Source organism: Herpailurus yagouaroundi, unplaced genomic scaffold (assembly GCF_014898765.1).
Source record: "Herpailurus yagouaroundi ecotype Mexico unplaced genomic scaffold, PumYag 182, whole genome shotgun sequence".
NCBI classification, from domain to species: Eukaryota; Metazoa; Chordata; class Mammalia; order Carnivora; family Felidae; genus Herpailurus; species Herpailurus yagouaroundi.
The window spans coordinates 46,370,835-46,396,434 of record NW_024412413.1 but is presented as its reverse complement, the minus strand read 5'-3'; the positions used below and the strand labels follow the sequence as shown (position 1 = coordinate 46,396,434).

General features: G+C 38.3%; 1 protein-coding gene across 2 annotated transcripts in view; it reads right to left on the bottom strand.

Moving 5' to 3' along the window:
* Positions 1 to 14,631: 14,631 nt before the first annotated feature.
* ZFC3H1 (zinc finger C3H1-type containing) overlaps positions 14,632 to 25,600 on the bottom strand; it is a 53,711-nt gene continuing 42,742 nt past the window's right edge. For both annotated transcript variants that reach the window (XM_040491418.1, XM_040491419.1), the window contains 11 exons: positions 25,087 to 25,192; positions 24,801 to 24,999; positions 23,949 to 24,043; positions 20,222 to 20,332; positions 19,834 to 19,938; positions 19,534 to 19,699; positions 18,353 to 18,453; positions 16,636 to 16,737; positions 15,951 to 15,990; positions 15,647 to 15,709; positions 14,632 to 15,517 (listed from right to left, as the gene is read on the bottom strand). In XM_040491418.1, coding sequence (XP_040347352.1) covers positions 15,380 to 15,517; positions 15,647 to 15,709; positions 15,951 to 15,990; positions 16,636 to 16,737; positions 18,353 to 18,453; positions 19,534 to 19,699; positions 19,834 to 19,938; positions 20,222 to 20,332; positions 23,949 to 24,043; positions 24,801 to 24,999; positions 25,087 to 25,192 — 1,226 coding nt within the window. In that variant the 3' untranslated portion in view covers positions 14,632 to 15,379. The remainder of the gene's footprint in view (positions 15,518 to 15,646; positions 15,710 to 15,950; positions 15,991 to 16,635; positions 16,738 to 18,352; positions 18,454 to 19,533; positions 19,700 to 19,833; positions 19,939 to 20,221; positions 20,333 to 23,948; positions 24,044 to 24,800; positions 25,000 to 25,086; positions 25,193 to 25,600) is intronic.

Below are 25,600 nucleotides of genomic sequence, written 5' to 3'. Positions count from 1 at the left end.
TGTTTTTGTGCCAATACCATGCTGTCTTGATGATGACAGCTTTGTAGTAGAGGCTAAAGTCTGGGATTGTGATGCCTCCTGCTTTGGTCTTCTTCTTCAAAATTACTTTGGCTATTCGGGGCCTTTTGTGGTTCCATATGAATTTTAGGATTGCTTGTTCTAGTTTCGAGAAGAATGCTGGTGCAATTTTGATTGGGATTGCATTGAATGTGTAGATAGCTTTGGGTAGTATTGACATTTTGACAATATTTATTCTTCCAATCCATGAGCAGGGAATGTCTTTCCATTTCTTTAAATCTTCTTCAATTACCTTCATAAGCTTTCGATAGTTTTCAGCATACAGATCCTTTACATCTTTGGTTAGATTTATTCCTAGGTATTTTATGCTTCTTGGTGCAATTGTGAATGGGATCAGTTTCTTTATTTGTCTTTCTGTTGCTTCATTGTTAGTGTATAAGAATGCAACTGATTTCTGTACATTGATTTTGTATCCTGCAACTTTGCTGAATTCATGTATCAGTTCTAGCAGACTTTTGGTGGAGTCTGTCGGATTTTCCATGTATAATATCATGTCATCTGCAAAAAGCGAAAGCTTGACTTCATCTTTGCCAATTTTGATGCCTTTGATTTCCTTTTGTTGTCTGATTGCTGATGCTAGAACTTCCAGCACTATGTTAAACAACAGCGGTGAGAGTGGGCATCCCTGTCGTGTTCCTGATCTCAGGGAAAAAGCTCTCAGTTTTTCCCCGTTGAGGATGATGTTAGCTGTGGGCTTTTCATAAATGGCTTTTATGATCTTTAAGTATGTTCCTTCTATCCCGACTTTCTCAAGGGTTTTTATTAAGAAAGGGTGCTGGATTTTGTCAAAGGCCTTTTCTGCATCGATTGACAGGATCATATGGTTTTTCTCTTTTTTTTTGTTAATGTGATGTATCACGTTGATTGATTTGCGAATGTTGAACCAGCCCTGCATCCCAGGAATGAATCCCACTTGATCATGGTGAATAATTCTTTTTATATGCCGTTGAATTCGATTTGCTAGTATCTTATTGAGAATTTTTGCATCCATATTCATCAGGGATATTGGCCTGTAGTTCTCTTTTTTTACTGGGTCTCTGTCTGGTTTAGGAATCAAAGTAATACTGGCTTCATAGAATGAGTCTGGAAGTTTTCCTTCCCTTTCTATTTCTTGGAATAGCTTGAGAAGGATAGGTATTATCTCTGCTTTAAACGTCTGGTAGAACTCCCCTGGGAAGCCATCTGGTCCTGGACTCTTATTTGTTGGGAGATTTTTGATAACCGATTCAATTTCTTCGCTGGTGATGGGTCTGTTCAAGCTTTCTATTTCCTCCTGATTGAGTTTTGGAAGAGTGTGGGTGTTCAGGAATTTGTCCATTTCTTCCAGGTTGTCCAATTTGTTGGCATATAATTTTTCATAGTATTCCCTGATAATTGTTTGTATCTCTGAGGGATTGGTTGTAATAATTCCATTTTCATTCATGATTTTATCTATTTGGGTCATCTCCCTTTTCTTTTTGAGAAGCCTGGCTAGATGTTTGTCAATTTTGTTTATTTTTTCAAAAAACCAACTCTTGGTTTCGTTGATCTGCTCTACAGTTTTTTTAGATTCTATATTGTTTATTTCTGCTCTGATCTTTATTATTTCTCTTCTTCTGCTGGGTTTAGGCTGCCTTTGCTGTTCTGCTTCTATTTCCTTTAGGGGTGCTGTTAGATTTTGTATTTGGGATTTTTCTTGTTTCTTGAGATAGGCCTGGATTGCAATGTCTTTTCCTCTCAGGACTGCCTTTGCTGCGTCCCAAAGCGTTTGGATTGTTGTATTTTCATTTTCGTTTGTTTCCATATATTTTTTAATTTCTTCTCGAATTGCCTGGTTGACCCACTCATTCGTTAGTAGGGTGTTCTTTAACTTCCATGCTTTTGGAGGTTTTCCAGACTTTTTTCTGTGGTTGATTTCAAGCTTCATAGCATTGTGGTCTGAAAGTATGCATGGTATGATTTCAATTCTTGTAAACTTATGAAGGGCTGTTTTGTGACCCAGTATATGATCTATCTTGGAGAATGTTCCATGTGCACTTGAGAAGAAAGTATATTCTGTTGCTTTGGGATGCAGAGTTCTAAATATATCTGTCAAGTCCATCTGATCCAATGTCTCATTCAGGGCCCTTGTTTCTTTATTGACCGTGTGTCTAGATGATCTATCCATTTCTGTAAGTGGGGTGTTAAAGTCCCCTGCAATTACCACATTCTTATCAATAAGGTTGCTTATGTTTATGAGTAATTGTTTTATATATTTGGGCGCTCCGGTATTTGGCGCATAGACATTTATAATTGTTAGCTCTTCCTGATGGATAGACCCTGTCACTATTATATAATGTCCTTCTTCATCTCTTGTTACAGCCTTTAATTGAAAGTCTAGTTTGTCTGATATAAGTATGGCCACTCCAGCTTTCTTTTGGCTTCCAGTAGCATGATAAATAGTTCTCCATCCCCTCACTCTCAATCTAAAGGTGTCCTCAGGTCTAAAATGAGTCTCTTGTAGACAGCAAATAGATGGGTCTTGTTTTTTTATCCATTCTGATACCCTATGTCTTTTGGTTGGCGCATTTAATCCATTTACATTCGGTGTTATTATAGAAAGATATGGGTTTAGAGTCATTGTGATGTCTGTATGTTTTATGCTTGTAGTGATGTCTCTGGTACTTTGTCTCACAGGGTCCCCCTTAGGATCTCTTGTAGGGCTGGTTTAGTAGTGACAAATTCCTCAGTTTTTGTTTGTTTGGGAAGACCTTTATCTCTCCTTCTATTCTAAATGACAGACTTGCTGGACAAAGGATTCTCGGCTGCATATTTTTTCTGTCTAGCACACTGAAAATCTCGTGCCAATTGTTTCTGGCCTGCCAAGTTTCAAAAGAGAGATCAGTACGAGTCTTATAGGTCTCCCTTTATATGTGAGGGCGCGTTTACCCCTTGCTGCTTTCAGAATTTTCTCTTTATCCTTGTATTTTGCCAGTTTCACTATGATATGTCGTGCAGAAGATCGATTCAAGTTACGTCTGAAGGGAGTTCTCTGTGCCTCTTGGATTTCAATGCCTTTTTCCTTCCCCACTTCAGGGAAGTTCTCAGCTATTATTTCTTCAAGTACCCCTTCAGCACCTTTCCCTCTCTCTTCCTCCTCTGGGATACCAATTATGAGTATATTATTTCTTTTTAGTGTACCACTTAGTTCTCTAATTTTCCCCTCATACTCCTGGATTTTTTTATCTCTCTTTTTCTCAGCTTCCTCTTTTTCCATAACTTTATCTTCTAGTTCACCTATTCTCTCCTCTGCCTCTTCAATCCGAGCCGTGGTGGTTTCCATTTTGTTATGCATTTCGTTTAAAGCGTTTTTCAGCTCCTCGTGACTGTTCCTTAGTCCCTTGATCTCTGTAGCAAGAGATTCTCTGCTGTCAGCTATACTGTTTTCAAGCCCAGCGATTAATTTTATGACTATTATTCTAAATTCACTTTCTGTTATATTATTTAAATCCTTTTTGATCAGCTCATTAGCTGTTGTTATTTCCTGGAGATTCTTCTGAGGGGAATTCTTCCACTTGGTCATTTTGGATAGTCCCTGGCATGGTGAACCTGCAGGGCACTTCCCCTGTGCTGAGGTGTATACTTGGAGTTGGTGGGCGGAGCCGCAGTCAGACCTGATGTCTGCCCCCAGCCCACCGCTGGGGCCACAGTCAGACTGGTGCGTGCCTTCTCTTCCCCTCTCCTAGGGGCGGGATTCACTGTGGGGTGGGGTGGCCTGTATGGGCTACTTGCACACTGCCAGGCTTGTGATGCTGGGGATCTGGCGTCTTAGCTGGGGTGGGTAGGCAAGGTGCACAGGGGCAGGAGGGGCAGGCTTAGCTTGCTTCTCCTTAGGTGATCCACTTCAGGAGGGGCCCTGTGGCAGCAGGAGGGAGTCAGATCCGCTGCCGGAGGTTTGGCTCCGCAGAAGCGCAGAGTTGGGTGTTTGCGCGGAGCGAGCAAGTTCCCTGGCAGGAACTGGTTCTCTTTGGGATTTTGGCTGGGGGATGGGCGGGGAAGATGGCGCTGGCGAGCGCCTTTGTTCCCCACCAAACTGAGCTCTGTTGTCCGGGGGCTCAGCAGCTCTCCTTCCCTTTGTCCTCCAGCCTTTCCGCTTTCTGAGCAGAGCTGTTAACTTATGACCTCCCAGCCGCTAAGTCGCGCTTGCTGTCGGAACACAGTCTGTCAGGCCCCTCCGCTTTTTGCAAGCCAGACTTGGGGGCTCTGCTTGGCCGGCGAGCCGCCCCTCCGCCCCGGCTCCCTCCCGCCAGTACGTGGAGCGCGCACCGCCTCGCCGCCCTTCCTACCCTCTTCCATGGGCCTCTCGTCTGCGCTTGGCTCCGGCAACTCCGTTCTGCTAATCCTCTGGTGGTTTTCTGGGTTATTTAGGCAGGTGTAGGTGGAATCTAAGTGATCAGCAGGACGCGCGGTGAGCCCAGCGTCCTCCTACGCCGCCATCTTCCCTCTCTCCTATTGCCCCTATCTGTTTGTTTGTTTGTTTGTTTGTTTGTTTGTTTGTTTCCTATCTGCTGGCCTGGGGATAAGAGGAGTTGCAGAAGTTTCTCCAAAATTTGATTATACTCATCATTCACTGCATCTTTGGCTCTAGACCAAAAAAGCCAATGTTTGATGTGAGAAGGTCATTATTCATGACAAGTATAGCCTGTTTAGAGGAATCAGTTTGGCTATTTTCAGGAAACATCCCTCCCCACTTTTTGATACAATTATGAATTAAACAGCTGCTGGGACCACTTCTGCATCCAGATTTTTTGGAATATAAAGGCTGTCTCGACTGAATAGGTATTCTTTGCTACCATATTCTCTTTTCCCCATCGAATTAGTACTAAAATCCATTTGTGCTTGGATCAGCAGCTCTTGAAGCAGTTCAAAGATGGGTGTGAGATCTGTAAGTTATGTATTGGTTGGGCTCTTCCTTTCCATGGAGACTGAAGAGGTTCCTAGCTACAAGCTCCACCTGTTACTGGAGCTTGGGTGACTTTCACTGCTCATAGGGAAGAACTTCCTCTACCGTTGTAGTAGCCAGGCTCCAAGATGGCCCCTCAGTGATCTCCACCTGCTGATATTACACCCTTGGGTAATGCCCTCCCATATTGTACCAAGGTTGGGTCTGTGTGACCAGTAGCATACGGCAGAAGTGATGGTTTGTCATCTCCGATGTCAGGTTTTAAAAGACAGCAACTCCCATTTTTTGATGCCCTCTGTCTCTTTTTGTCTGTTTCTCTGTGTGTCTCTCTTTCCCCTGGCTTACTCACTCGGGGGAGCCAGCTACCATGCCATGAAGCCACTCAGGCAGTCTACAGAGACATACATATGGGAAAAAACCTAGGCCTACAAACAACTATAAGAGCAAGTTTGGAAGTAGACCCTTCAGCTCTTTTTAGGCCTCAGATAACTGACTGCAGCCCAGCCAACAGTTGGATTCAACTCCTTACAAGACCCTGAGTCAAACCACCTAACCACCTAGCTAAGCCCTGCTGGATTCCTGACCCACAGAGACTATGATACAATAGTTTGTTGCTTTAAGTTGTTTGGCTTGAGGGTAATTTGTTACACAGTAATACATAACTAATACAAGCCTCCTGTGAATAAACAAGGAGTTACCATTCACTTAAATTTCAGGAGCACTTAAGGATATACAACTTGTGGAGCCAGAATTATTCCTTAGCATCAGTTTTAGAATGAAGAGCATTGATGACAATGTAGATCCATGGTGAGTACTGCGTTACCGAAACCTGGTAGGCACATACCTCGTAATGAGATGGAGCCTGAAGAAAACAAAGCCACTATATTCCAAATATTTACGTAGATACTCCAATGATTTGTGACATTTCTTCTTCTTTGGTATTAAAAAAATTTAAATCCATTAATTCCTCTCTACCCTAGAGCAGTGCTTCTCAAATTTTAATGTACATAAAATCGCCCAGGAATCTTATTAAATACAGAATCTAGTTCAGTAGGTCTGGGGTAGGGCCTGAGATTCTGCATTTCTAACAAGCTCCCAGATGTTCCTGATGCTGTAGATCTAGAACCACCAATGATCTAGAATCATTGTAATCTCTTTAAACACTCCCCACACTAGCGAACCTCCAACAGAAAAAAGACATACCTTATTTTCATCTCTTTGCAAGTGCTAGTCCCATCCATCAGCACCATTTTGTTTCCAAGCCTTCATTACAACTTTATTTTGCTAAATAAATATAGGTCCAAGCTAACTTGACAATAATATATATAACAGCTAACTTCCTTGATCATTCCACTTTCTTTGTCTCAATATTTTCTTCAGGTCTTCCTTACTCTCAGGAAGTTTATGAAGTAATTAGACAACCCCACCACAAGCCTTCTCGTTCCACTGAACTGCTGCCCTAACTTACATTGCTGAGGCTTCTTCCTCAAACTTCTCTGTAATCTCACATATGCTATGGATAGCTAATGTTACGGAGTATTTTGTGTCCCAGGCACTGTTCTAAGCTCTTAACCTGTATGAACTTATTATCCTCACAATCTCAAGTGAGATAAATACTAATATTAACCTCATCTCACTAATGAACAAATGTTGGCTTAGGAGTTAAGTGAAATTTCCCAAGGTCATACAGGCAGGTGTTGAATCCAAAGTACAGAGATCTTAAGCACTAAGCTATACTTTTTTCTCTGAAGAGTGTCTTCTCAGCCCCACTTCCTGCGTTTTCTAAATATGCAACTCTCTGGCTGGTCTTCTTACAGACCCCTCAACTTCAACATAAAGTTATTACTTAAGTTGCTTTACTCATGTGGCTGTAAGAACCTACTCCATTTTCTGTCCTCAGGATCTTAAACCGTGATGCTACTTATGTTCTTCAGGCATAGGTTCACAGGAGCTTAGCTGAATTCAGTTAACCTATTATGTTGTCAGAGGACAAGAACCTCTGCTGAATCTCAGCAGCTCATTTAAAAAAGGTAGGGGGAGGGGCCCTTGGGTGGCTCAGCTGGTTAAGCTTCAGACTCTTGGTTTTGGCTCAGGTCTTGACCTCAAGATTCGTGAGATGGAGCCCCAAATCAGGCTCTGTGCTGACAGAGTCAAGTCTGCTTGGGATTTTCTCTCACTCCCTCTCTCCCTCTGTCCCTCCCTGGCTCTGCTTGGGATTCTCTCTCTCCGTCTCCCTCTGCCCGTCCCTAGCTCACACGTGCTCTCACTCAAAAATAAACAGACATTAAAAAAAATGGTATGGGGTAAAAGGGAGGGAAGGGAGGTGGTTGATGAGAATGAAAAATTTTAAATGCCTGGAAAATCCAGGGGTATGTGGTTTCGGCCACAGTGAATCCTGCTGCCACCATGAATAGGTCTCTTTCCACCTTCAGCTGGGCTTCCCTCTTGGGGCTGACTCCCAGCATTCACAGAGCTGTGGTGAGGCAGCTATCACAGCTCCAGGCTTACATTCTACTAGCTTAGAAAAAAGAAAGATCGATTCTCAATAATTCCCTCAAAGACCCCAAGATTGCTTCTCAGTGGACCAACTCAACTCACTGTACACTTCAGGTTGCCAGTTAAGGGCATGCACTCAGCAGTTAACTTCCTGGGTCGGTCATTTACTATGTTGGTGACTTAGTTAACTCCTCTGGACTCCATTTGCCACCTGTAAAATGGGGATTATAACAATATTTCATAGGGTTGTTGTGAGAATTTAATTAAGTTAATAAACCTCAAGCACTTGGCAGTAAGGCCTCAATTGTTAGCTCTTATTAAATGCCCACCCCCGAACCTACATTAACCGGCTAAGTCTGGGAAATGCACTTTCTGCTTTTCTATACCAAACTAAAGATTTATAGAGTAGGACTATAGAACTGGAAGGGATTTTAGTGGTTTGCCATTAGAAAGTTGTTTAGAGATTAGAACAAGCTAGGTTCAAGTCACTAACCTCATCCTATAGTCTGTTTACTCTTTGATGGTGGTGTGGCAGAGATGCTTAGCTGTCCCCAAATTATGTATTCTGTTCTTCATCCTTGAATATCCCAGCCTCCCTTGAAGTGGCCAAGTGTCTATGTTCTAAACAATGAGACAAAGCAGATGTGGTTATGTTCAGCTTCTGGGAAGTACTCTTAAGAGAGGAAGTTTGTTCTCCTTGTTCTTCTTTCCTGCTAAACAGAATGTGAACAAAAGGGCTGGGGCTGGAAAAGCTGTCTTGAATCATCAGGACCACCAACCAGAGGGCTGTTATGCAATTTAGAGAAAGGCCCACCTTCCCATAAAACTTGGGGTCCAGGTGATCCCTCTGTGTGAATTAAAAAAAGGCCCTCCTTTCCCCAGGCCAACTCTTCCAGTGGCCTAGGATGCTTGTGATTGTGGGCTTATTTCAACCCCTGTTATTTCAGGCTTTTGGCCATGTGCAGGAAATGACCAGCAGAACCACATGTAGCAGCCCTCTTGAGAACGGAGGTCACGCAGGACAGAGCAACAAGACAGAAGGTGCCTAGGACTCTATCACCATGGAGTGCCACGCCACTCAGCCCGTCTCCATACTTGGATTTTTACCTCAGAGAGAAACTTCCACCTCGTTTAAGCCACTGCCGGTTTCGTTTTTCTCAGTCCTACCTTAGGAGGCTCATTTGCAACATAATGGAAACCCTGGATTTTACTCTTGGCTATTTTGACTCATCCTTTTTATTCTCCCCAGTAGATCACATTGCTTTTATTTAGTGCCACATTAACCCATAACCAAAAGTGAATGCTACCAATTATGCTGTGTTCATTCTGTGATTTTTTTTCCCTCTTTCCACCAATGGAAGCAGAGCTTCCACCAGGATTGGTCTCATTACAGTAAAAAGTAAAATTATGGTTAAAAAGGAAAAAAAGACAATTCCCTTCTCTTTAAAGAATGTCCTGGAAGGATGGTTTTCCAGCTTGGGGATCATGCAAACTCTTGCCTGATTAAATCATTTGTTACTTCTGGCCTGCAAGAATAAGTTTAAATTGGCCAATGGTGCCATGCCCTTCATAGGCAACTCCAATAAAAAGTGTGGAAAGTGACTAGAATTATTGGCTACTCTCTACACTTATATTGGCCATTAATTCTTTCTAGACCCATCAAGAAGTGAAAACTGGGTCCTGAATTAAGTAGTTTTTATCCTCCTTACACCACACACAAAAAAGCCCAGCTACCATGCTGAGAAACCTCGGAATTGATAACAGAGGATCTTCATATTGATCCCGTTTTATTTAACCTGACGTTAAGACCATCTGCTAGTGGATAGTTTTACCTGTTATTTTGGGCAGTAACACCACTGAATTTAGATGGTAGTGCTTTCTGTTGTGTCTCTTACCGAGAGATAGCAACTAACTCATGCTTGAGTATTGGGTATGGACATATGCTCCAACTGACAGTAACGAAAGTACATCCAAAACAAAACAATGACTTATTTTGTAGCATCTCTTTGCCCTCAAGTTTTGGAAAATGATCCCCAACTCAAAATACTACCCTTAGTGTTAAAAGATAATTTCTGCTATACTATCTCTCAACACCACTGAGGTAAATGCATATATTTCCATATTTTATATATGTGGAAACAAGAAGCGATGAAATGACCTGTCACGATTACACAGCTAGTGGTGGAACGAAATCTAACATCCAGATCTTTTAGATACGTGTTTTTTTCATTACTCACATTGGTCTATACTCCTCTATTTCCTGAAATGATTTCTTTGTAGCTCCATTTCAACCAGCATGAAATGCCAAATCTATCCACAGGCAGTTTCATAATTTTGACTGTATGATGTGCTAAACTGAGTGTTTGTTTTGGCCTTGGCAGCAGATATCCCGATTATCTCCATTAATGCAAACAGCTCATCAGTCCTCTATCTTCCTAATTGGTTCAGCTCCCTTAGGCTGTTGGCTATTCTTCTTTCACAATGTTTACATCACTAGGTAAGAACATTTGCAAGATTTAATTTGCTTGATTGACCAAACAATATTGTAAATCTACCTTTGATTTTGGCTGAAGTTGATCAAATCTTGAAGCTTTTAAATGACCAATTTAAGGGTAAGTGCAGTATTCTCTTCTAGGACAGCTGTGCAAATAGTTTTCTTGTTTGGATTAGGCTTTTAATTCATAGAAGATAGCCCTTTGAAGAGTCACATTCATTTATATTTTGGGTGGCCCCCAAATTGATTAACCTCTTCCACAAAGGGAAAATATTCGTTATTCCATAGTGTTTGTGATACAATGGACTCAAGACACTCTTGATATTCTATTCGTGGTCTTCTATGCAGTAGTTGTACCTTACTAGAGGAAAAAATTCAGGCCCACCAGCACTCACAGCAAAGTCACATCATGTAAGACCAATCAAATTGGCCTGTGTGGATCTTCTGCTTTATTGATGAAAGCAGGAAGCATATGTTCCTTCTAAATTCATGTAAATTTTTTGCTTCCCAACTGAAATATTTCAAATTCCCAGCATTACTGAATTCTACATTAAAACATTTGTGTTGGGCTGAAATGTGTCGTTTGGAAAAACCAGTTTAAATCATTGAACACTGGGCTCTCTCCAGGTAGTTCTATATAGATAAAAAATTAACTGAGTCTTAAGAGTCATGGAACAGAACTTTGTAGCCTTGACTGGGATTAAAACAGGGCTCCATAGCATTTGCAGATGCTAGTAAATGTTGAGAGCAGCCTTTCATTCATGGATTATCCAAGGAGTTAGGGGAAAAAAAAGAAAAAAAGAAAACTAGTTGCAGCAGTTAGAATTCCAATGACTCTCCACATCAAGGCTGTTTAAATTGGGCCTGATAAAACTGACTTCTATTCAGCACGTTCATGTGGATTTTGAAGTACAATGTGCCCTAAGAGTTCTTTCTTCTGGACGGATGTGGCTGCTATGGAGTTTTACATGCCATACCTGTCATCATGTTTAATAAAGTCAGTTGTGAATGAATTAGTACAAAGTCAAAGCAGCTTTTTAGGAAGTTTTAACAAATGCATAGGTTTCTAAACATGTAAACCTTTCCATAATACTCAGGTGCAAGTAGCACGTAATTTTTGGAAATATTACGGGCCTTAATTTTTCCTATTTTATGACTTAGCCAATAATTCACTTAGCCATGAAGACTTTCCCAACCTTTCTCAGCCCAAACTTGGAGCTCCTTTGAAAATGCTTCCTTGGCATATACTCTTCTGTTCTGTTAGACTCAAGAGCCTTTTTCATCTTTGTATCTGCAATGTCTAGCACAAAGCTCAAATTGATTCTGAAACAAACAAAAAAATGTGATTCTGCACTGTGGAGTCTCTGAAAACTTGTTGTGCGTCTCTCTTGTGAAGATCAATGAAATGAAAAGCAGAGAAAAGGGGCGCCTGGGTGGCGCAGTCGGTTAAGCGTCCGACTTCAGCCAGGTCACGATCTCGCGGTCCGTGAGTTCGAGCCCCGCGTCGGGCTCTGGGCTGATGGCTCAGAGCCTGGAGCCTGTTTCCGATTCTGTGTCTCCCTCTCTCTCTGCCCCTCCCCCGTTCATGCTCTGTCTCTCTCTGTCCCAAAAATAAATAAAAACGTTGAAAAAAAAATTAAAAAAAAAAAGCGGAGAAAATTCTACATCCATTTTACTACAAAAGACACAGCTATTATCTACCTCAAAGATGTCAGAAAAAAAAAAAAAAACTCTTCACATTTATTGCAGATACCTCAATCAAGTAGTACTGACAAAATACAGCATAGCCATTACTGAGGAGGCCATGTGAGTGGCCGCAGGCCATGGTAACAACAGCAGGGTGGGGCAGCATTTCCTTAGGCAGCTGTCCACTGGCCCCCAAAATAAGAAACGCACAACTGAAGAACACCTGCAGAAAGTGAGGGGACTTTCTGGAAGTAAATGAAAACAGCCCTAAAAAAATAAAAGAAACAGCTTGGAAAGATAGACTGAACTGTGAAATTTGAGGTTGGACAAAAAAGCAACAATTTCAAAAATGTTCTTGAGAAGTCTGCCTTCTCTTGATCAGTTCTTATTCCAAAATGTTCTGTATAATTACTATTATTTCTCACGGAGGGGCAATGATACATTTTCAGACATAATATCCAAACCTAAAAGGTTACTAAAATTTTATTTCCCCGTTCTTCAGTCGAACTAATGTTAACGTGCAGATATGAAAGCAGACTAAGGAAATTATGACTTATCTGTGAACACATGACAGCTTTAAGCAAGAATATTGGCCCTGTTTTGTATTACAGCCATATGTTCCTACTTTTTCAACCACCTTGAAAAATAAATATTTGAACTACAATCTTCAATAAAGTCTCTCTACATTTGTTGTCAGTCTTAATCACCTTCTGCTTGTCTGCTTAGTGCCTTTAGCTCTTAGATGTTGCACCTGGAGATTCTTGCTTGCTTTATGATGTAGGTTTATATGCCCTTTAATTGAAAGCAAACCGCCTTAGATAATCCAGTGACAACAATGTTACAAGGTCCACTTTCCGTTAAAAGGCAAATAGAAATATTAGGCTGTTCTCTAAAATGAAGAAAAACACATAAAAATACACCGCAATCTGCCACACCACTTCCTTTATCAGAGATAAAGCCCCAAAGCCTAAAATGCCTCTTTTGTGTTTCCCCCCCACCGGTAGGACTAAGGGAGTGCAAAGAACTGCAGTTCTCAATGACTAACCTTTCCTGACGGTAGGCCATTTCTCTGCCCAAAGACTTTGTCATACGCTATGTTAAGTAGTATATTCATGCTACCACAGTAACTTTGTCAAGTTTAATATCAGGTTATTAAAACCTTTATCAAGTTTATTGAGTTTTAATATTCAAATTATTATATGTTGAAAGCACTTAATTTTAAAACTGATAAATACAGAAGGATGACCAAAACATATACCTCACTTGTAAGCAGTACTTGCTTTTGGGGGGAGGGGAGATTAAAGGGAGTTTGTAAAATGACAGGAAGGAAGGGTGACATAAGAGGTATCTTAAAAGCAATATAATTTTTATACAATAGCTTCTTGATTTTACTTTTTAAAAACGTTTTTTTATTAAAATTTTTTAAAATGTTTATTTTTGAGAGAGAGAGAGAGAGAGAGAGAGAGAGAGAGAGAGAAAGAGACAGAGCAAGAGCAGGAGAGGGGCAGAGAGAGGGAGACACAGAATCCAAAGCAAGCTCCAGGCTCCGAACTGTCAGCACAGAGCCCGAGTTGGGGCTCGAACCCACAAACTGCAAGATCATGATCTGAGCGGAAGTTGGACACTTAACCGACTGAGACACCAGGTGCCCATTTTTTATTTTTTGAAGTAAACTCCACCCCCAACGTGGGGCTCGAATTCAGAACCCCAAGATCAAGAGTCACATACTCTATTGACTGAGCCAGTCAGGTACCCCAAGCTTCTTGATTTTAAATAGCAGTATGACAACTGATCAAAAAGGAAACAGCTGCTTAACAAATGCTAGGTCTTCTGCATGACTATGCACAGTGTAACAGCGACTCCTGGAGTTGTCACTGCGGATAGCCTGCATGGCAGGACCATGGAGCTGATGCACCAATGCAAAGTATTCTTTTTTTAAAAAGAGATAAAAATTACTGCTGATGAATTGTTAATGCAACAAATGGTAAGTTTAAGAATATACAAAAGTTCAAGACTTATCACTGTCTGCAAAAAACTGAGACATTTCAGTTAATTAACATCAAAACTGTTACACTACGAGGGGACAGACTGGAAATTTTTTTCTAAGCACCTAACAATGGTTTCCAAATAGAGCAGGAAAAGCTTTCAGGGTTAAACAGTTAAATGCATACAATGGAGGAACACACCCCTCTGTGATTACTGTCTTCCATCCAAATTTCTTTGGTTTTAGAGAAAAATCAATTAGCCTCTTTTGATTTAATGAAAGACACTAGATAAGTGGGTTTCATTCCTGACCTCACCCAAGAGCACTTACTACCAAATATGCACCGTCTGGTAGGCACACAGTTGGGCCTCAAAACATGATTTTATTTTGACTAAGCATTATACAAATACACATGTGTACAAATTTGCCTACTATTTCATGGGGCTGCTGCTCTGTCTCCAGTAATCAGATTGAATTGTAGCTATAAAACCAGATTTGTGAAAGTGTGTGTGTGTATCATTAACCAATTTTCTACCAGGTGCAAACAACCGACTATAGACTAGGAAAAAGACCTCCAAAGTCTCCTCTATATTTGATCATAATGATATTCAACATAAGAGAGCATGTCACTAAGCAACTCATTCAAACTACAGTTGAGAGATACTTTCTAAACACTGGGTTCGGAGAACGAGGAATTTAAAGGTAATGCAAACCTGCTACTGTCCTCAAAACAGAACAGAACCTATCTTCTCATAAATCAAGAAGTCATTGGAATGTTTAAGGGAAAGCAGGCTAGGATATAATTACAGTGAAAATCCGTATCTCGTATTGGAACCCTTTCCCACCATGTGTGTGTGAAAAGTGAATAAAGACAGCAACGTTTTTTAAAAAGTTAACTTATATTAAAAATATTTTGTTTATAAACAATTTTAATACTACAAAGTAGTATTTCAATACAAAGCAGTTCAAATATTAACTGTTCTTTAAACTGTTAAACTTTATTATAAATTAAAATTTCTTTACAAAAAAATTGCACATAATATTTGACCACTCTTAGGTTCTGATGCACTGGCATTTGCAATAGTTTCTTTAATCTTCAAGTTAAACAGTCTCAGCAAGGAGTCCAGAACGTAGAAAGGGCAATAAACAACCCTGTTAGAGCATTCAAGTGCAACTAGCAGACTTGTGGCCATGGCAGTTACACTTTCCTTAAGATGGACTGCTTAAGTTTTAAATCCTGCAATGAAGAATCTCAAAGGTTTAAAAGAAGAAGAACTAAAAGGGACTGCCTGGTTTTTACTGTAAACACAGCCCTGGAAATTAAATCCCAACAAGAATCTCTCAGGCATCAGAGTGTGTCAAGTGAATCAGGAATAGCACAACGTAAAGAAAAGGGGGAAAGTAAAAAATAAAAACAAAAACAAAGCAAAATTAAAATAAATGTCAGTCACTTTGAGGAACTATACTTACGTACATGATGTTATGAGAATCTGGCAGGGCCTAGAAGTAGGCCAAACAGGAAGTTCATTTATCCAACCGAAGAGGGTCATGTTCATTGCTTCCGGTTTTGAGGATAGGATATTGTAGGGGACTTGATATGATCAGTAAAATGCTTGTCTGCCTTACGCAGACCTTAGCCAGGGATCAGCCTAATCTTGAAGGATCATTCAAATAATTTTGGCAATTATTATAAGGACTTAGAACTGACTGCACCCAGTGTTCAGTGATTCTTGCTTTCTGTTTTGTAACTGTTTAAATTTAAGAGCTCATTTAGGCTGACTCCAATCTCTTGGCACTTGGAAACTAGTTTTCTCAGGTTATCAGTTTTACCTCCTTCTGATGCTTCAAACAAGAGTTGCTGTAAAAGACAGGGAAGCACAGAAGTAAGACTTAGCTAGATTTTGAGCATCACCACATCAATGGATATGGCACATGCAGAAAATTTATAGGAAAACTTCAAGATGAAATAAAAGGTAAAAAGCATTACATCTTTCCACAGTGATGCACAAAGAGGTAACTTCTGTAAGGCTCTCTGATATAAACGGTGGACCTATAAGATAGATATACACACAATTCCATCAGGAAACATGATGAAAAACACCTTTATAACCCTAATTATTTGACTGGTACCTCACAAAATACAAAATGGTTACACTGGGTTTTCAAGTTTCCAAACATTTAGAGTTCTTAGCATGGTAACATCTATGCATTAATCCTTTTAAACTGAGAAGTCAACAAAAGGGGCAGAACAGCTTAAAAACAAAGTGACCCATCTGATAATCATAGCTTACCTCTCTTTGTCCCTTTAGAACAATCTCAGCAGCAATGGCTCTAAGAAAAAACAAAGGAATATAGAAAAGGGAAAAGAAAAATTTATATATCTTTGAACGAAATGAGATACTACCACTGGCAGAATACTGACTGTGGGAATCTGAGTACAAAACTTCCTGAAAGTAACAGGCTAAACTTCCAAGGAGGGTAACCTATAGTGAAAAGAAAAATTCAACAATTTTTATCAACTTTACAAGAATTAAGCAGACCAGTGTTTTGAACATAAATAACGTTCATGAAAAATACTCATAATTACTAGTAAAAACACCTGGCACTCTTAATAGCTTTAAAAAAAAAAAAAGACATCAGACTATAAAAGGGGGGAGGGAAACCCACACATTTAAAAAAAAGATGGTCTTAAAATGTGTATAACAGATTTGTTTGATAACACTACTGTTACCTAAATGTTCTGCCGCAAAAAAAAAATTCAAATTCTACCCATTTTTGCTTTTAAAAGCAATTGTTAACGAGCACTCCCTTACTCTTGGTAGAAAACCTCAGCAAGTGACAAAAACAAATCTAAATTAGAGTAGAGATCTGTCCAGGAAAAAAAAACATAGATGTCATTTCAGATTTACCTGTCTGGAGCAAACCTTACAAATAAAAGCAATAGCTATAAAAACATGTACATGATTGCTGCATTACATTTTCCAGGTGGCCAGGCATGTTGGAATATTATATGTAAACATCTTGGCTTGAAGTTTCAGAATCTGAACATTGCTTTCTTCCCATTCATGTTGAAGTAGCCTGCAAAGTACATTCAGGAAAATGAACAAGGCACTGTAAGTGTAGGGAACCCCCAATGTGCTCTATGAGCAGAATGTTTGATGAGGTACAATTTTTGATCAGTTAAATTCCCTCAAGGCTATTCAGCACGTGATTCTAGAATACCTCTTACAAAAATCACCCCGGGACAGGAATAAGCAAGCTAGCAAGATACCCAGTCAAGATCCATGCCATGTTCAATAAAGTAGAATAAGGTCCATGTATTCCTACACTAAAGCATTCCCTCCAAGCACTCCCTCCCCCAAAGTTTTTATAATGACTAGATATATTAATGCAATTTCCTTGTATTTTTCTTTCTTTATTAAACAGAGTAGACGTAAATATGAATGTTTCTTGGGCTAAAATGTAAGTACAGTGACTAATTATTAAGTTCTCTATTCTCAAAAAAAAAAAAGACAAGAATGATCACAAGGAAGTAACTATCAAAATACAGAAGTGGAGCATTACCAACAAAACCAACAATTAAACTACCTTTCCTATAATGCCTATAATTCTATCATAACAGAAACTAGTCAAAATACTACATTTTATATTTTTCAAATGTTTTACCAAAGGTGATGCCTTATAATAGAAATTTCTGTATTAGCTTCCAAAGACTAGAATGTTTACTAAGAATTTTTATTATGGAACACTACTTTTGTTGCAGCCTCAGACCTTCAAATTTTTTTCAACCTCATACATTTTCCCACACACAGGCTAAGTGGAATGTAAATATTTTAACACATAAGGAAATATTTGATAAATTTATGTACCTTATGATCCACAAAACAAACTTAGAAACATAAGACACAACACAATGCAGTGGGAATGACTGCACAAGTACAAGCCAAGGCATTAGCATGTAGGGTACCAATTTGAATTAAAAAGCACAATTCTTGACAGTGAAAATAAGTTTACTCTGTTGGAATAGAAAAACTACAAAGAGATGCTCAGAAATCTCCAGTTCAATATATGAAATCCGTACATAAGTGTTTCTCAAATGTGATTTGAGGGCTCAAGCTCAGGAATCTGTATTTTTAAGAATGCTCCACACCCAATGTGGGGCTTGAGCTCATGACCCTGAGATCAAGAGTCACAGGCTCTACCAACTGAGCCAGCCAGGCACCCCCAGGGATCTGTATTTTACACAAATATCCCAGGAGATTCTGATGCATGTTAATACTTGAGAGCAACTGACATATATGAAAACAAGTCATAATAACCAAAATATATACAGTTGGCTGCTATCTTTGTAATAACACTTTACAAACCTCTTAAGTAATATTTCTTTGCTATGTAAAACATGATTATTGCTTATTATGCATGTGCTAAGGACAGATGGTATGTGCTTAGGGACACAAATGAACTTTACTTGAATTATATGCCCCTTAAAACCTGCAGTTTTCTGAAGTTATCAGAGTTTTATACTGACTTTTATATGAAGCTGTATATTGCTTAACTCTGAAATTAAAGTAGTATATATCAGCGAGAAAATAGTAAAGGACAGACTACTTTTAGTCACGTTTTTAAGAATAATTTTATATGAAAAGCTATATAATACTGAGCTGAGATTGAAAAGAATTTTATTTTTTCTTACCTCAGTGCAAGTCCAGAATTAGTTGGCATAATTGAGCAAAACCGTTCCAAGGTTTTGGAATGCTGAGTCTTTGGAACACAGCTCAAATAAAAGAAAATAACCTGGAAAGGTTGACGGGGGGAAAATAAATGCAACAAAATGTGAAATCCAATTACTTAAATGTTTTAATGAGAAAACCAAAATGGTCTTTAAGACATGAATGTATAAATTATAATAATGTATGATGCTGTGAGTTACAGTTCCTACCATTAATTATATTAGTGACTTTCCAAATATGAATTAGGAAATATGATCTAGTGATGATAGCCATGGACTGAGAACACTGACAAGAAGCCAGGAGTCCAGGTTTTCATTCCTGAGTCTACCTTTACTTGCTGTATAGCTGGGCAAGTCATAGGACTAATAATACCTGCCACATCTTGCTCATGGAATGCCCGTGTGTAAATGACTTAATGTCCATAAAGTGGTTTGAGATCCTGGGATAAAGAATGGCATAGAAGTACAAAGCATAATAATTGGTTATCCCGATTAGCAACAAACCATCCCACCAAAAAATAGAATACATATATGTTTTAGTCTACATGGAGCTTTAACAGGAAATTTTAGCCTACACTGCCCTGAATAAAAGGGGTCTCTGAAAAGAAACTAAAACAAACCTTTGCTTCCTTTCTTATAAGGAAATAACCTTATAAATAGATCATTAGTTCTATTCTACTATTAAATTTCTAAACAACATCTAATTTCAGCTTTCTTATGCCCTATGTATAGTTATATTCACTTAACACAGTATTAACCAAAAAAAAGTAGCTCCACTGTACATTATGGAATTTTTCATTCAGTGAATTTCCAACTAATCAAGCAAAACATTAGATATTATTATAATTACATTTTTTGATCTTTCTTCTTTAATATGTATTAAACCTTAACATTTCTTCAGTTTTGCTTCAATGTTAATTTTTCTTAAATATAAGAATCAAAATACACATTTATCTTAACTGAACCTTAAAGGGCTCTGTTCCTAGATTTAAGAGATAAGCAGGAAACACGGTCAAGAATAACATTAAATGCTAGGAAAGTGGTCCTACAAAGCTCTCTTGATAAAAAACAGGAGTTTTACTGTCATTTTTCCAAGTCCCCTTCTTTTGTACAAGTATCTAAAGAAAAAAGTTTTAAGTTCTTACCCTATTATGAAATTCATAGTTGGACCAGTAATCAGCACTGCTAAAAGGAATGGGGTATCGGGCAGGGACTGTAACCAAACATCTATTCACTAAATCAGTAAAAAATTTGAATTCTTGGACTTTGTTTCTGGATCCAGCAGCTCTATTATTGGCAAAGACAAGATAACTGCCAAAAGAAAAATATTATAATTTAGAATAATTAAGGCAGCGAGTCTCTCACTCAGAAAACTGATCACCCCTTTCCCCCCACCATATCCCCTTATTCCAAATCCCATTCTTATTAAGAGGAACTAAACTTACTCCATCCAAATCTTCTGCACTATATCAGATCTCATGGCCACCCCTAATGCTGCCTCATATGCCTCCACTGTCTCTTTAATACTTGATTGAAGAGGATGACAAAGGCTGTTTTAAAAATGAAGGAAAACAATGTATGTCTACAGTTCACTTCGATTAGTAAAGGAATGACAATGTATATTTAAACATCACAGATATTAGAATGGAATTCTTCTTTTGATGTTTCTTCTTTAATAATGTATAAACCTTTAATAATGTATAAAGTATGTCCCTTCAATTTTGCTTCAATGACTTTAGCATCAAGTTAACTTTAACACAAGGTAATTTGGTAATAAATAACAAATGCAAGCCTAATATGCAACATTTCTCTCCATGTTAGATAATGTCTCACCAGTAAATCAGCCACAAATAAGGAACCTGGTGGTTAAACAACTCATCATCAAAAGTCCCTTTACATAAACGGGCTGGAATGTCAAGTGGTCCTGGGATATTTAAAAGATACCTGGAAAAAAACGAACAAAAAAACACTGTTGGAAATTATGCCTATGCACACATGGATTACTAATACTTAAGAAAAACAGAAACAAAACAAAACAAAAAAGACCTCTGTTTCAACTTAAATGTCCTTGAAGTATACTTTATTTTCACATGTATACCATACTGCTTTGGTCCCATCTCTAGCATCACACAGTCTATTATTTTATACCTACACGAGTAACTCTTCAAAAATGAATTCATTCTATGCCCCAGCCCCAAATTAAATAAACCACCATAATCATCTAATTAAAAACAGAGAACAAATGAGATTACTATGTATCTAAAATTTCTCCACAAAATCTATACATTTTTGTAAAAAAAAAAAATTATTTAAGAGTTATAAAAGTTGATATCTGAAAATAATCTCTTCCTCACATACACACACATAGCCTTTTAGACATATCAAAGTGTATTCGGTAGCATATCGGTCCATAAGATACTTGTCAAAAGAGGTCCATAATCAAGTAAAACTGGGAAACACTGAAAATTATAGCGCACTCTTATAAAAAGCCACAATAGAGTGTTTAATAGCATATTAAAGATTCTATGAAGTCAATCAGTAAAGAAATCTATTTGACTCTAATTTAGGTCTCTCCCCAATAATCTGAATTTTTGTGTACATTTACCAACATCTGTAGGGACAATGTTTTTAAAGGAAATACATTAACCTCAACAATGACAATCTAGTGTAACTATTTAATCTTGGATTTAAAAATTATTTCAAGAAAAAAAAATTATTTCAAGGAACTCAGTTTTAATGGATTAGAGAAACTGTATGGAGGCAGAGGGCAGGAGGAACCATAAGCAAGGGAAAAAAAACAGGACATTTAGGAGTCAGGTTATTATCCTGCTGATGACTTGGCCTTAACTAGCTGTATTACTGTCATTTAATCACTTGACTTCTAAGGATACTAGTTTTGTCAACTGAAAACTGAGGTTAAGAAGAGACGACTTCAAATCTAATCTATTTAAGACTCCATCCCTAAGCTAACTTCAGTACACTGAATAAAATCCCCTGGTTAACTTCTGTGGCTATCTACTAATCTCCAAATTGATTTGAAACACATGAAAATTACCTTATCTAGTTGTCTTTTTATTAAAAGTTACATAGAAAGGGAAATGATAGAACCCAACTCCATGTAAATATTACAACACATACAAAATTCTTAGTATTGTTTCACAATTTCTACTCATGAAATAAAAAAAAAATATTTTGAACCTATTAAGAGCATCGACTTACCGTATTAAATAAATCTTGACTCTATTCATAAATTAATATTTTTATCAACATCAATAAGAAGTATGACAATGCTAACAACTATCTCACCTACTGCCATTCTCCTAATAACTGACTCAAAAAAGATTTCCTAAATGAACAAAAAATGCACACTGTGTAAATAAGGTCTTCAGTATTGTCTAAACTAAGCACAAGATACCTTTTCCTTGTAACTCTTGGTGTATTATGAATTAGGACTATTACCATGAAACATTTCATAAGGCAAGGTGACTTAGTAAACAATAGAAGATTATTAGGAGGCAGCCCCTTTCCAAATTTTTATTGACAGTTATTCAGTCTCCTTCATTAAGCTGACATCAAGAAGATCTGAAGATCTCTGATTAGTTACCACAGCAGAAACTGGCAGCATCTTCTTTTAAGCTAAACCAATTACCTCCATGCCCAAGGGAAGATCAGAACCAGCAAGTCTGTAAAAAGTTCAGCTTTAGATCTGTCCTGTGCCTAAGTTTGAGACATTAAAGCAATCTAACTTGACAGAGACAAAATCAGCATGAGGAAGCTGAACAATCTCTAAGTTTCTTACAGATAGTTTACTTATTCTCCATTATTTTGTATTTTAAATTATTCTTTCGTAATTAACTGTAAGATATTAATCTAGATTAATAGAGCAGAAAGAATTTCAGAAACAGTACTAAAGTCACTACGTCAATAAACTGGTTACCATAAGAGGACAGACATAAAGACTCAAGTCTAGGAAAAGAATAGTGACCCCAACTTTTGCCAAATCTCAAGTAAAACTGATATTCTAGGGTAGATGGACCACTGAATTAACAAAATGTGGGTTACTTTTAGAAAATGTTTTCATATAACACTGCTACACTGTGGGATAAGCAGAGGAAGCACCTAAGAAAAGAAAAATATTTGCAAGCTTTTGACTTACATATTTAAAACCAAAATTTTATCTGCACTATTTTCTACAAAATTTTTAGGAGATATTTAACTTAGGTCTTCCTTCTCTCAGTTCTTCCTAACATAAAATGACAGAGTATGTTATGATAAAATATTTTCTTTTTGATGCTGTTTGATTTGGGATCAGCAAACTTATTTTTGTAAATAAAGTTTTATTAGAATACAGCCATGCTCATTCATTTATATATTGTCTATGGCTACTTTCTTCCTAAACAGCATAGGTAACAAGAAGTGATAGACCACACAGCTTGCAAGCCTAAAATATTTACTATCTAGCCCTTATGAAAAAAAGTTTGCGAGGCAGGTGGGTGGCTCAATCAGTTAAGCATCTGACTTTGGCTCAGGTCATGATCTTGTGGTTCATGAGTTCAAGCCCCGTATCAGGCTCTGTGCTGACAGCTCAGAGCCTGGAGCCTGCTTCGGATTCTGTGTCTCCCTCTCTCTCTGCCCCTCCTCTGCTCAAGCTCTGTCTCTCTCTCTCCAAAATAAACATTAAAAAAAAAAAGAAAGAAAGAAAAGAAAAGAAAAAAGTTTGGTGGAACACCTGAGCATACAACTCTTGGGCCAAAGGCTCAGGTCATGATCTCAAGGTTGTGGGTCAAGCCCTGTATTGGGCTCTACGCTGAGGGCTCCGAGCTGAGTGTGGAGCCTGCCTGGGATTCTCTCTCTCTCCATCTCTCTCTGCCCCTCCCCCATCTGTGCATGCTCTCTCTCACTCCCTCTCTCTCAAAATAAATATTTATAAAAAAAACAACTTTGCTGACCCCTAGAGGGATGGGGAGGAAGGGAAGAGAAGTCCACCCAGAAGTAATTCCTCAGGATTGGCTGTGGCCTCCTATTATTGTTAGAGTAAGAATTCACAACTAAGCAAGCAAAGGCAGTAAATATAGAGCTCTCTGGAAATTACTGAGAAAGTGGTTGAAAAAGATTGCCTGAAAGCTTCCCACTCAGTATTTCAGAGGCTAGAGCAATTCTCTTTAGATTTAAAAAAAAAAAGTAAAAGGCATATTATTTACATCTACATGAGCTCACCAAATAAATTAAAATTCATTTTTTCAGAAATCACTGAGATTGTCTCCGATAATTCACTGCTATAGTATTAAGTACTAAAATGAACAATAATAAATTAAAAGCAGGATGAGTCACCATGATGTTAATATAATCCTTCCTTTGTTAGTGTCTCTACTCCAAGGAATGCGTATTACCTCTTTTCTCCATTTTTATTAAGTTCTACTGCCCTCATAATAGTTCTATAAGAATGTTCAAGTATTTTTTTACATCAGTCTAAAATATGATCAACCCACACAAAAAAATGTAGTTTTTCCACTAAACTATACTCTCTTTCTTCTATAAGTCAAGAGTTCTACAAACTTACCGAAACAGATCCAAGTTACTATATTTCTCAAACCCAGGTTTAAAGAAGGATGCAATAAATTTCCGCAAAGATGGAAGAAGATTATCTCCTTGATTCTATTTTTTAAAAAGAGAGGAAGGATATACATTAGACTTACAGTGTTTAATTATATCATTCAAAGGAGGAGGGCACCAGGGTGGCTCAGTTGGTCAAGCGTCTGACTCCTGATTTAGGCTCAGGTCATGATCTCATGATTTTTGAGTTCGAGCCCCAAGTCGGCATGGAGCCTGCTTGGGATTCTCTGTCTCCTTTTCTCTCTGCACAGCCCACCCCCGACCCTGCCTTTGCCTCTCAAAAATAAACATAAAAACATTTAAAAAATTCTTTTCAAGGGAGGAAAAAGCCCTTAAAAAAAAAACAAAACACTGATCAGATTAAGTTTCTTGAATAGGTGGAGGTAGAGAGAACTTCTATATCTTGATCTCCAATTAAAGTCAACTAACCATTAAACAGCTTAACACCCGATATACCATATCCACCAATTGTCTAATAAGCTTCTATTACATGTTTAGCACTGTGTGAGGTGTGTTGGAGGCTCTAAATCTGGTTAAGACATGATTCTTGCCCTCAAAGAGTAGAGTATATAAAGCAGCTATCAACAAAATTACAAAGCACTATAATAAGGGCAATGGCAGAAGTATATACAGAATATTTATAGCAAAGACAGAAGAAATATATAACACAGTCTGCAAAGGGAAAAAAGACCAGGAAAAGCTCCTTGGAGAGGCTGATGCCTGAAACATGTTAAAGGATGAATAAGAAAATGTGAAACACAAAAACATATTTAAGAATTTTGAGGCTTTTTTTTTTTACCTGTAGGATGAAGAATTTGCACATATGATAAAAAATCTCTGCATTCTGAGGATTTTTTTCAAATGCAGTAAGCCACACTGCTCTGGCTTTGTCGTGCTGATTTGTTTGCAAATATAAAGCAACAAGGGCTTCCAACAATTGGCAGTTCATGGGACACGTTTCCAATAAACATTTACAAAGCTCCACTGCAGCCTCATACCTTTAATAACAAAAAAACATGTCTAAACACATGAGAAAAAAAATCAACTTTTAATGCACAGTTAACTGCTTGTCAATTAAGTTTTACCTCTCTAGAAGCTGGTGCAGAGCAATCATGTTTGTGTAAAGTGGAACACAGACTTCTACTCTTTCCTCAACAGTATGGCTCTCATCTGTGCAAGCTTTCACCGCATCTATCCAAAAACATCACAATAACAGAAATCAAACATAAAATGAATTATCTGACTATGTTATTTAAATTCTGGGAGACTAATACAACATGGTGGCCTACCCTTTTGCTTGACCATAATCTTATTCATCTTTACTCCAGAGGTATTTTTAGGTATCTCCAAACTCCCTAAAGGAGTATAAGAGGCCTTGCTCTCTGTTATACAGCCATTTAATTGTCTTCCCCTAAACTAGATCCTTTCCTTATTCCTTCAAAACACGTTTCCCTTGTAAAGAGTCCTTTACTTGATCCTGCTGGGTCTTAGAGAATGGTTCACTGTTTTACTTTGCACAGCTGTTACCATTTCCTCCTTTGCTCAGTGGCAGTATGATTTCCCAGATAGAGTGTCATTCTGAAACTGCACTTCTGACGT